Source organism: Notolepis coatsorum (genome assembly GCF_963971535.1).
Source record: "Notolepis coatsorum genome assembly, chromosome: 5".
In the NCBI taxonomy this organism is placed as follows: domain Eukaryota; kingdom Metazoa; phylum Chordata; class Actinopteri; order Aulopiformes; family Paralepididae; genus Notolepis; species Notolepis coatsorum.
The window spans coordinates 107,897,086-107,910,285 of record NC_140169.1 but is presented as its reverse complement, the minus strand read 5'-3'; the positions used below and the strand labels follow the sequence as shown (position 1 = coordinate 107,910,285).

General features: G+C 42.0%; 1 protein-coding gene across 1 annotated transcript in view; it reads right to left on the bottom strand.

The window, feature by feature from the left end:
- Positions 1–13,200, bottom strand: part of sipa1l1 (signal-induced proliferation-associated 1 like 1) — a gene marked incomplete at its 5' end in the record, with an annotated part of 105,439 nt that overhangs the window by 40,354 nt on the left and 51,885 nt on the right. Inside the window, 5 exons of the mRNA XM_084314215.1 lie at positions 1,479–1,597; positions 8,914–9,105; positions 9,843–10,127; positions 10,686–10,861; positions 12,579–12,677. Of these exons, the coding sequence (XP_084170341.1) occupies positions 1,479–1,597; positions 8,914–9,105; positions 9,843–10,127; positions 10,686–10,861; positions 12,579–12,677 (871 nt within the window). The remainder of the gene's footprint in view (positions 1–1,478; positions 1,598–8,913; positions 9,106–9,842; positions 10,128–10,685; positions 10,862–12,578; positions 12,678–13,200) is intronic.

The following is a 13,200-nucleotide window of genomic DNA, read 5'->3' as shown; positions in this document are numbered from 1 at the left end:
ATCATTAACCCTTTCACTACCACACTACAGAAGGTTAACCTTCTGTAGTGTGGTAGTGAAAGGGTTAACCCTTTGTCGTGTGGCGGTGAAAGGGTTAAATAGAATGAATTCCCACAGTAAATCAGAGCTCCAGCACACACTTCGGGGACACAAAGTGGACGCTTCGTATAATCAGAGCGCCATCAGAACTCCATCAGAACTCCCGTTCATTCCTTCAGAGCATCACTCCAGACCCTCTGGCCAAAGCAGCAGCAGCAGCAGCAGAGCCTTAGTTCCAATATGTTTACAATGGTAGTTAATGGTATGGAGCTAGCTGGCTATACTTGCTAGCGTGCGAGCATGACACTCAGCAACAGTGAAATTAAGTCTCCGTCAGATCACAACTTGTCACAGCGTTTTTCAAATGTACTCGATTGCAGGAGGGAGTTGGAGCTCAAACATTAACTGATGATGCTCGTTTTCCTATGCTTCTTTTTGTTGTTGTTCTTAGCTCCATTTATTTGAATTTCTTTTAATGTTTATGTACCTTAGATACTATTGCTACCACGTATGTATGTATGTATATGTGCTTCATTACATGTATATATATATATACATACATACCAATTATTCACCTGTTCTATTCTCCATCCATCTTATCATCCATAGCAACACTTAGAACAGCCCATCTGAGGTCTCCTCCATCCTGTGGTGCTTTCCCCCCCCTATTTCTAGGTTTTAGTGAGTCGTTTCTTATCTTCATTGGAGAAAGTCTGGGAGTGTCGCATATTTGGATTTCATGGTGGCTTTTGTTCTTGATCTATTGGGATGTTTCTTCTCGACTTCTACAGCCCATGGGGGCAATTCCATGTGACCTCGGGCTATACAAATACATTTGATTTGATACATTTATTGATATTTTTCATCTTTCCCGCCTCACGTCTATTATCTGAACCATTGCCATATCCCTCTGCTATTTTTCACTCTGTTTCAATGGAAACCTAATGCTCTTTATTTCACTCGGAGCACCTGGTTGCATATAACGAACGCACCCTAAATGTAAATATGTTGAAACAGAATGCCCTGTTTCACTATTCCGTTGCTATAGAAACAGATGGTCATGTGGAGCGGGGTTAGCTCAATCAAAATTAATATGGACTTCGCTAGCTATTCGAACGGCTACACGGTAAACTAAACCATTTAGATATCATGTTTATTCGTTCGCGTGATTTCACAATTGCTATGACTGAAATGTAAAAAAGTCTGTTTAGAATGTCAATACAGCTTTTATTGTTAGCATTGTTCACATATTAAATTAGTAATGTAATGGTGAAATAGGACAATTGCTTTTTAATAATAATAGTGTTTATGTATTATTATTATTATTATTATTATTATTATTATTATTATTATTATTATTATTATTATAATAGTGTTAATGGATTCACCTGTTGACCCTCCTCCTCCTCCTCCTCCTCCTCCTCCTCCTCCTCCTCCTCCTCCTCCTCCTCCTCCTTCCTCCATTCTGGGCCAGTTGGGTGTGGACTTGCCACTCGACCCACCTTCTCCTACTACTTGTCTCTCAGAGGACATGGGAGAGTGCCGGTTGCCTGCAAACCTGAAATCAAGCACACACGCACACGCACACACACACACACACACACACACACACACACACACACACACACACACACACACACACACACTTTAGTGGGGCCTGCTTATTAACACGTATTCAGTTTGGATCAGGGGAAACTTTGTGTTCACAGGACGTCTTCATGCCTTCTGTCCCTTTATGGAAATTGGAAAATTGGGCATTTATGTTGGCTTGGAATACTTGGAGAATGACTTTAAAACTCAACAAATGAATCTCGTTAAATACTTTTAAATCCCAAATGAAAGAATTGGAGGCAGATTCCTTAGGATGTTAATGTTTTTAATTTACCTGGTTACACAACTGACCACTATAAATGTCTTCCTGGGGTCCACTCCACACAACATAATACATAACAATTAATGCATAGATCGATACAAAAGATAAAAACAAGGATTTAGTATACAGCAAGTAAGCTACTTTCACAGATGCTATAGATAGAAATAAAAAAACAAAGCAATTAACTAAAACATACAATAAATATACATTTCTAAAGATACAAAATGAGAAAACTTGTAGGCTAAATAGGCAACAACCCATACACAAATGGAATACACACATTAAGGCAACAGCTGAAAGTGAGATTTGAGTTTCTTTTTAAAAATCGATTTACTAAAAGTGTAGAGATAACTAGGTAGGTTGTTCCAGAGTGTTATGCACCTATAAATAAAAGACCGCTTTAAAGCATTGGTTCTAGGACGAGGGAGTACAAACTGACCATTTCTGGCACCTCTCGTATTATGGTCCTGTATAGAGCTTCTGTAAACAAGTTGCTCAAACACAACATATAGAGTCTTACTGTTAATGACCGATTTACATAATACAAGCGAGTTAGACGATAACCTTTTTTCAACTGTGAGCCAGGAGAGACCAGCATGCATACGGTTCACATTGGACCTTAGTGAGCAACCCAAAGCCAACCGTGCTGCCCTGTTCTGGACTACCTGTAGTCTCCTGATCTCACCTTTGGTGGCAGATGAGCAGATCACCGAACAATTATCAAGATGACACAGGTTACACGAAAGAAGAAGAAGGACTAGACTCTGAATAATCTGATGTAGAAGAGGACGATCAAAAAAAGAAGCACATTTTCTAGCAATGCCTACAGCTCTTCCCATCTTTGAGACAATGTTAGTGATGTGGTTTGACCAAGATAGAGTACTATCCAGTGTCACTCCAAGGAGCTTAACGCTTTGAACTTGTTTAACGATAGAGTTACATGAATTTAAAATAAGCTTTGGGTTACAAGACAACCCGTGCCTCGATCCAAACACCATGCTTTTTGTCTTAGAGATGTTCAGTACAAGCCTGTTAGCTACTATCCAATCATTCACATCATTAACTTCTCTGCTCAGGACCTCATTAACTCATTGGACGCCAGAGGTCACTATGGGCGTATGGCCGTTGTGTGCCAGCGCTTTGTTCTATGGGGATAAATGCCGGTGTTTGCAGTGCTAAAACTATATTAAATATTATAGCTATGGATCTAATAACAGTCGATTGTCAGTGAGTTTCTTCCGGTCAACATGCAAAAAACTGATAATTTTTTCATCCATACATTTCCGTTTTATACCGTGGTGAATATGAGTATAGTTTTAGAGTGATCCTGTGTAATCCCAGGGAACTATGCTAAACAGCGTTTTAGTGCAATTCACTAAACAAGTTGCCATTCCTCGCTTGGATCAACAATCAATCTGAAATCAACGCTAGATTATCTGTATCATGTTTCATCATGCAGGCATGAAAGGGGGGGGGGCACCCCTCCGTGCTTTGATCGCTACCAACGGGATACGTTACACACACACCACAGACACAAGAATTATCGGATCAACGCAAGATTGATAACATATAGTCCTTACCTCGTCTATGATGTACTGCAAAAAGAATAAACCAATTATCTGATCGCCATTCCAAATACTGATCGTGATCATGTTTCCAACGTAATCCACCAAAGAACACGAACCGGTGGGGCCCGACCCTCGTCGATGCATGTGTTATAAGCATTTGTCTTGCCGGAGTATTTAGACCCCGCCTGCACGCCGCAGCTCGGCCCAGACAACAAGCCAGATAGTTTCAAATGGAGTGCAATAGCGGCCGCAAGGCGTTAGGCGGCGGTATTGGACGTTCGCGATCTCAGACACATTCCCAACGATAACATCAGGCTGGATGGATGAATTATGAATGGATATAGCGAATAAAAGAAATAACGATTAAAACCCGACTTTTCTCGGGTTCGGCGCCCAGCGCATGGCGAGTTAACCCGGGATATCTCGGGTCTGGCCCCGAATGTGTTAAGCATACCATTTGATGGAGAAGCATAATACAATGTGGAATCATCAGGATATTAGACCAATTTGGCATTCTTAGTAGCCCACGGTAGGTCATTGGTGAACAGTGAGTAGAGCAGAGGCCATAGGGAGCTCCCCTGTGGAACACCACACTCCAAACTTCTACTACTAGACAGGCTGCCATTGAACTAAACCTGCTGAGATCTGGAGGACAGATAACTCTGCATCCACATAAAAGCCAGGGCCCAGGGGATTAAAACCATAACATTTAAGTGTATCAATCATTGTTGTTTCCGGCCGGTCCACCTCGCTTGAAATTGCAATGTATTTCCAATGGACACATTTCTAAATTGTCTCGTTTAAAATAAAAAGAAAAAAACATGAACATTGGCATGGTGTACCTTTCTGTGTGTATTCATCCACAATCTATAGCTCAACATGAAACAATTCACAATAAATCGTAAAAGAATTACGTCAAATTTTATTTCAACCAAAAAAGCTTAAACAATAATGTTAGTGATAGAAGGGAATTCATTTTGTGCAAAAATGGAAAGCTTGCCAATGTTCATGAGGCAGAATTATTACAATAGCCGATAATACATCGTCCCAATGATAAATCCCTATATGGGTGGACCGCACAGGAAACTAAAGTGACGTCAGACTACACCTCCCTATTCAGCCAAATGTGCTCCGGCATAATCCCTTCACTTATCATAGCACGCGTTGTTCGCATCCTAACTATTCCCAAGCAAGTTTAGCTCAAAACCCCGTCCCCATCGTTTTCATTGGCTTATACGCATTTCGTGGCCTCACACAGCGCCAACTGCCAAACAATTTATTGATTTGGGGACAATGAGGTGCCTGGCAAGCAAGCCAGCCTTTTTGTAAAACACACTGTCAGATTATATTCACTGTTTGTTAACCATAGGCAAAGTTGTTGACAGAAAGGCTTACTAGCATAAAGTTAGCTTTCTGAGTCATTGTCACTGGCATCAGTCAAGTGACAGGTGGTTGTCAAGAAGTTGCTAAGGTGGAGCAGAGGGACTATAATGAAAGTCAGCAGTGAGCGAAGCATAAATAACATATTTATTTATATTTTAATGTTGGAAATATGAATAAATGGAACATATTTTTGGTTTTTGGGAAGTGGCCATGGTATAAGTGGAATAATCGACTGGTAGGTGTGCGTTACTTTGTGGAGGCGGCCTCCCTCTGCTGTGTGTCAGGTGGTTCTTTGCCTCCACGTTGTGCCTTAAAACCATTCAACCACAGCTACTTGTTAATGTTGATTATCCATTACTTATTACATACTATTATCATCAACAAATGAAATTAACAAACTATTCATAAAGGTCAATATAATCCCATTATTACCAACATTGACATTTCTCCTGGCTGGAAAATATTGCTCAATGGTTTCGGACTAACATGATTTTCTCCTTGCAACCAGGATCAAAACAGACTTTCACTTATCTCAGACCTGCACGGCACTGAGTCACATCCGTTACGTTACACTCTGGTTAGATGCCAACTTCATTTAGTTGTACTGTACATGTGCTCCGCAATGACAATAACATCTAATCTAATCTAATCACATCAGAATCAGATGTATTGCCAAGTACGTTTGCACGATACAAGGAATTTGTTTTCGTATGTTGGTGCACACAATAAACAGAGAGAAAAAATAAGAAAGTAGAAGTATAAACAAGTACTACTGTACAGATCCAAAAAGTACTACAGTCAAACAAATAATAGGAATACAAATATATATTTACAAGAGAGAAACATTTGTGCAAGATATTGATCAGGTAATGTACACAGGTTGACAGATAGTTCTGTTAATGTGGAGACTGTCTGTCAATGTGTCCATTAACACTTTGGTTGCCACTTGTTAACATGGTAAAACGTGGTTGAATGCCAGCACCCACTTCACTGATAGCGTTGTGAACGCATAATCTCTGTTTTAAATGTGTCTAATCTGCCCGTCGTTTATCAATGACTTGGTTGCAGTCAACATTGTCGAAACGGATTGTTTTTTTTAATCGGTTAATTTCCGTTTTATAGCATTTTGAAAAGCCCTAGTTTTTCAGGAAAATATATAGATTCCGTGATAAACGGCATTTACTGGAATATTCTGGCATACACAAAAAACGTTGTAATTTTTCGGCCTATTTATGAATCGTTTTCAAATAAACGCTAGATTATCGATAGTATATGTGTACTTATGCACGCTATATAAGCGATCTGAAAAATATATTCTCTCATTTCCTGATCAGCGCGCGCGCACACACACACACACGGGGCACACGGGGCACACGCTGATATATAGGTCAAAACAGATCCGATTACCCCAAGACTGGTAAAATAAATTGCTTACCTCAGATCAGATGTTCTCCAAAAAGATTATTCCAATTCCTGATCGTCATTCCAAATATCGATCGTGTTTATTGATTCAGCGTTGGGTACTGTGAATATGTATTCCACGCGTTTTCCGGCTCGGCGATCACTTGGGTCTCTTCAGATGCCTCGCCGGAAAAGTTAAATGAGGAGGCTGGACCAGCCCCCCACCCCCATCAGTCTAATCCAATGGGGTGCAGTTAAACAGAGAGACGATGCGTCTCTACATTTCGTAGCCGCATTTCTGCAGACCCATCTCTGATTGGTTGAACTCCATTTCTGCAGACCCCTCTCTGATTGGTTGAGCGAAGCCCCTCTCTGATTGGTTGAGCGTGCGCATGCGCATGAGCCGCGACAAGCTCCTCCAGAAACTCCGGAGGAAACTCCGTTAAGCTCCAGAGAGAGAGGCTGAAAACCCACAGTTCTTGCCCGACGGATGGGAGCGAATCCCGGATCCGAGGTTTCTGATGACTACCCCCAAAACATGGAGGTCGCGAACGCAATTTATATGCATGGAAGTATTGATTACGCCATAACGAATAATTAAAAAAATATACCGTTAACTGGAATATGTTGTGTGTGCCTTTCTGAATATGATTTGGGAGGGTTATAATAGAAGAAAGACAGTGTAAACAATATAACGTTATGTGAATAAACCGCGAAATAATAACTAATTCCTTGGTCAATAGAAGTCTCTGTGATACTTTCTGAATATGATTTGGGAGGGTTATAATAGAAGAAAGACAGTGTAAACAATATAACGTTATGTGAATAAACTGGCGAAATAACCGCGAAATAACATAACGTTATGTTATATAATGTTACAATGTACAGTTTCTAACAGCTGGCTGTGTTGTGAAATGTGCATAACGTTATGAATAAACCGCGAAGTCACGGGAAATAAATAACGTTATACGCGAATCTGTAGTACATTTCTGCTTATCTTCTTGATATGATAACATTACATCTGCCTTTTACCGCGTGACGAGCTAAACCAATCAGAGAGGGGCTTCGCTCACATGACGCTCAACCAATCATAGAGGGGCTTCGCTCAACCAATCAGAGAGGGGTCTGCAGAAATGGAGTTCAACCAATCAGAGAGGGGTCTGCAGAAATGCGGCTACGAAATGTAGAGACGCAGAGACGATAGGGGGCGGTATTGAGTCTGCAGCACTAGTGTGAGGCTGGATTGATGAAATATGAATTCAAATCGCTAATAAAAAGAAATACGACAAACAAACGCTATATAGCGTTGCTGGCATTCAACTGGTGGCATGAACTAACGACAAAACGCGTCCGTGGCACTCAAAGTGTTAATCAACTATCCATCGTATCAAAAACAGAACTGAATCATAGTGAATCATTAACCTGCTCAACTACAAATCTTTCATGGATTGGATAATTGACTATGAATATCAAAATCATATCAATTTACTCTGAGAACATGATATCCCCCCCCCCCCTTCTGATTATATGTAAATTAAAGGGTCACAAACTACCGATTTACCATCAGTTCGATATAGGGCTGTACCGAATGCTTGGAAGCTTCGATCATAATGTTGACATTCGAATTCTAAATCAACATTCGAATAAAAAAAATTGTAATAAAAAGAAAAATAAGAAAAAGACTAATTTAATCAGATTAATCACTTTATTCAAATTGAGGATTTAGTTTATATAAAAAGAAAAAAACTAATAATCTTTTTATTTTTTAAGTATTTTTTATTTTTTATAGACATTTGAAGCTTCGTACGAATACTTCAATCGAAGCTTCGAATGTTAAAAAATGACATTCGGTACAGCAATAGTTCGATATGTGTTTTGCGGTTGTTTGCGAGACTATCGAAACAATAAAGGGGAAATTAAGAGAAAACAAATGAGAAATTTAAATGAGACGGAAACACAATAACTTCTCTGCTTCGTAAAACATTTGGGGGCGAAACCATTTAATGTAGTGAGTCATAGAGAAGACTGGAGCTGCTTTCCCAACGCACACAGAAAACACACCCCTTTACATACACACACACTACCCCCTTCCATGCACATACCACATACACACACACACACACACACACAATTCCTAGCATTTACATTCAGATATACAAATGTACACACTACCTCATTCCACACATAAATACATACACAGGGTTCCCACAGACATTGCAAAATGAAAGGACTTTCAAATACTTTTCCAAGCACTATTTTCCATTTTAAAAGGGCATTCAAAGGATACAATTCACTTTTAAATGCCGTTTTTTTATAGAAAAAGAATCGGATCCAACAAATTTCAGAATTAGTTACACTTAAAAATAATAATAATTCTTGATTCAGAACAATTTTACAACAAAACTTTCAATGCAAATGGTTGATTTAAATTTCGAGGACTTTTTAAGCACCTTGTAAAAAATAAATGGGCTGTTTTCAAGGAATTCCAGGCTCAAGCACTTTAAGCACTTCAAGGACCTTGTGCGAACCCTGATACACACACACATGCAATCCCTGGCCTTAAGATACACAAACGCACACATTGCTTGCTTCCTTCCATGCACACACACACACACATACAGTGTCACCGTGTGTGTGTGTGTGTCTTACTGTTCAGGCATGGACTTCTGTCTCCAGTGGGAGGAGCCTGTGGAGGTGTGGGAGGAGCCTGCAGAGGTGTGGGAGGAGCCTACGGAGGTGTCACTGGAGCAGGACAGGTTGCTGGGTGAGCTGCGGTTGTGAGGAGAACGACCCAGAGCCATGGAGGAGGCCAGGCTATAGCTCTCACTGCCTGGAGACATCCTGCTACACACACACACAGAGAGGAAGCTGGGATGAAAATGGTGGACTTTTTGTATGTTGGGGGAGATTGAGTAGTTAAAGCAGATGAAATAAACATGATTCATTCAAACAGAGAAAGAAAAGAGCTATTGTTCCTGGAATAGGAACAAGAGATTGATTGTTATTCTGCGTCTCCGCTACACGTCCCGTATGAACGACAAGACACATCATTAAGTGGCTCTCAATCTGCTCGTCTCACAACCCCTAGAATCACGGGGATGTACCCCCTATGACTTCAAATGATTCTTTCACTTGACCAATTAACGGAGCACAAATGCTGCACTCGTTAACTTCAGAAAAAAAAGAAATATTATCATTATCGTAGAGAATGAACACGTCATACCTGTAGCATATTTGCATGAGATGAAAAAGAAACATTATCCATAATCTTAGAAACTCTTAAAATCAACACACTGGGTCGTCTCAACTCCCAGGTTGTGACCCGTCGACTTCAATACATGTTTGGCTGCATCATCATTAAAAACACAAAAAAGGTTTAAACTTAGTAATAATTTCTACTTTAAGATGACCTGATGAAGGTCCTTGTACTGAGATGTTGCTCGTAATAAAAACATGTTGATTGCAAGTGAGGAAGACCATGGACCATAGTCCACGGAGGACCTACATGTGCAAAAGTTCCACTAATAAATTCCACATTGGAGTCTTTGGAATAACACACACGCACGCGGCCTCCTCACCTCTTGGTATCCAGCGGCCGCCCATCACTGCTGACGCTGCGCGGTATGGCGGCGCCCCTCTCCAGCCTCTCGGCCGACAGGGTCTTGCCGACTGAGCTGCCCAGGCTGACGGCCCGGTTGGGGGTGTGGGGCTGCGGCGAGGCGGTCAGGGACTGCAGGGGGCTGCTGGAGGTCCTCTGCCACTTGTTGTTGTTGTTGCGGAAGGGGAACTTGTACTCAAAGGAGCCGTCGCCGCCGCTGCCCTTGTATTCCCCCACGGGCATGCGGTACATCTCCGAGCAGCCCCTGGGAGAGGAGGGGGGCGCGGCATGAAGAGAGGCTTTTGTGGTTGAGTTCAATGCATTCCCTGGTACGAGTCAAATGTACTTAAATGATCAATTAATGAAACAATACTCTTTTTGGGGGGGGAAAGCAATACTTTTATTCCGCACCTTTCTAATACATTTTGGACCCGCAAAATGTTTTTAAATGATACATTTATTAATCAATCATATTTTTTGGGGGGGGAAAGCAATACTTTTATTCCACACCTTTCTAAAAAGCTCTATGGATATTTTATTTAAAATAAATAATAATAAAAAAAGATTACTCTACATAAAATTGTATCTACAGTAATAGCACCTTTAATCAAAGGAACATAATTAGATGACAGTGTTTACACGACTGATGTTTTTAATCATAGTATTATCATAGTTGCATAGTGGTTGTTTCCTTCCTCGGTAATAATGTCACACAGAGGAGTTGATGTTCCCATCTCTCACTTCTCTTTTGCAAATGCTTCTTCGTGTCATTATCATCTTCATCATCATCATCATCCCACACACACACCCCATCCCCAGGTACCTGCGCGGCGTAGCGTCTTCGTGTGGTGGGATGATGACCACCCGCACCGTCACCGAGGTCCTGAGCAGGTCGATCATCTGCTCGTGGGTCAGCGTTGCCACGGTGACCTTGCAGATCTCCACCAGCCTGCTGCCCTGCCGCAGGCCGGCCTGCCACGCGTACCCGTAGGGTTCCACCTGAGTGAGACCCATTACATTGTGTTGTCAGAACCCGTGTTGTACCATATAGTTCCAGGAAACTATAAAAGAAGGAAGAGTCATCCAGTCACTGTGTAGCGCGTGAAACGTGTGGAAACGTTCAGATGGGCAGAGTTGAAGTGAGTTGAATGGGACCGGCCATCTAATTCTTTCTTCCCCTCCTTTTTCCCGATTTTTCTCCCATCCCCCCCTTCCTGGTTGTTGCGTACTTTCCCCTACTGTTGGTCCGGGAGACCGGAGACTGTCACATGCTTTCCTCCGACGCATGTGCAGCCTGGGGCAGGCCAACCTGGCCGCGCAGGTTCTCACCGGGGAGAGTGTAGCGTGTGGAAGGCCACACTATCTCTCCTCAGATCCAACCCTCGCTGAGCAGGCGCCCCGACCGAACTGTAGGGGTCGCTGTCCACAACGCCCAGGACCCACCCTTCAGCTTCCCACCCCCTGATACAGCCAATTGTATCAGCGTGAGAGGACAGCCAAGCTGATAGCAACGCCGGGAGCTGGATTCGAACAGGCGAATCCTAGTGTCTCCCGGTGTTGGTGACGAACGTAATCTCCGTGCGCCACCTGCCCCCCTCCGGCCATCTAATTTAAACAGGTTATTACCTCGGATATCAGAATCATTGACAATTTGTTGCATTGTTAACTAGCTAACGTTTGATATATTGGTTGATGATAGCTAGTATATTTTGAACTAATACAAGCTTTAATAGAACGGGCACCAAAGTCTGGCACCAAGCAGAGTATAGAACTCTGGTATTTTGACATCATGACCCTTCCTTTTGCTATTGCATGTACTTATTTGTGTTTCATTACACGTATATGTACATACTTACCAACTGTTTCGCTTGTTTTATAGCAACACTACTATCACCGACATCTAAGAAGGGAGATCCCCCCGTGAACGGCCCTTCTAAGGTAAGGTTTCTCCCCTCCACATTGCCTGTGGTGCTTTGTTCCTATTACTATAGGTTTTTTGTGAGTTTTTCCTTACCTTCGCGTGGGGTATGTCTGGGAGTGTTGCATTCATTTTTATTTATTTTACATTTTATTTTGGATTTCATGGTGTTTTTGTTTTGTGATGTTTCTTCTTGACTTGTTTAAAGAAGACGTGTCCGGCCCATGGGGACATTAACGTGTGTTGTCGGGCCTTATAAATACACTTGATTTGATTTGATTCCTTCTTTTATAGTTGCCTTATTCCTACCAAATGTTCCAGGAAGTGTTCCTTAAATAATCTGGTTCCAAGTGGTTCCACACATTTAAAAGATGCAGTAAGTAACTAAGGCTTTGTTCAGATAGTCCCCCCCCCCCCCCCCTGTAATGAGGCCCCTACAGTGTACAGTATGTCCAATCTAAAGCCTGACTCAAATTGGATTAGTTTTACAGGCGGAGGTCCTATAATGTAATCGTTACATGTTACAGCACAGTATGTGTGTAATTCCAGCAAATCATTCAACCCGGATAAAGGATGCTGGTAATTTTCCCCAAATTACTGCCCCATAGTCCAGACATAACACATCATGATTTACACCCTGCCAGCAGCGCAAACGGAACCTTATTACATTACAAACCTGTAAAAGGTTCAGATGAACAGACACGATTGTTTTCAGAATGTTCCACTCTTGATCTTTTAACACAAAATCGTTAAAACGTTAAAACGTTTTTTTAAATGAACTAGAGAACAATCCATCACCTCGGCTACGATGCCCTCATAGTTGACGTGGAAACCCAGCTGACCCAGGCCGTTACGACGCAGCGTCATCTCCGAGGTCTCACAGCCTTTAGTCAGGAACTAGAGAGGTGGGAAGGATAGGAGGAGAGAGAAAGAGAGATATGGGAGAGAGAGAGAGAAGGAGAGAGAGGGGACAGAGAGAGAGACAGACACAGAAAAAGAGAGGAGAGAGAGAGGAGAGAGGAGAAAAATAAGCACAGAAAGAAAAAGAGAGGGAGGGGGTGAGGGAGGGAGAGAGAGAGAGAGAGAGAGAGAGAGAGAGAGAGAGAGAGAGAGAGAGAGAGAGAGAGAGAGAGAGAGAGAGAGAGAGAGAGAGACACACACATGAAGAGCGATGACCAAATGAAGGAGAAGCAGTTACACATAACAATAATGATAATACTGTCTGGACAGTTAGTTCCATAGCATTGAGGAACGCTGAGCCGTTTGTGTCAAAACCTATTGGATCAGATGGCCTATCAGCCGCACAGCCTGACGATCGGTGTGTCATAGACTATATACACAATCTGCAGAGCAGTGTGTGTGTGTGTGTGTGTGTGTGTGTGTGTGTGCGTGCTGTTTTCTCTAGAAGGGGGCAGGAGCA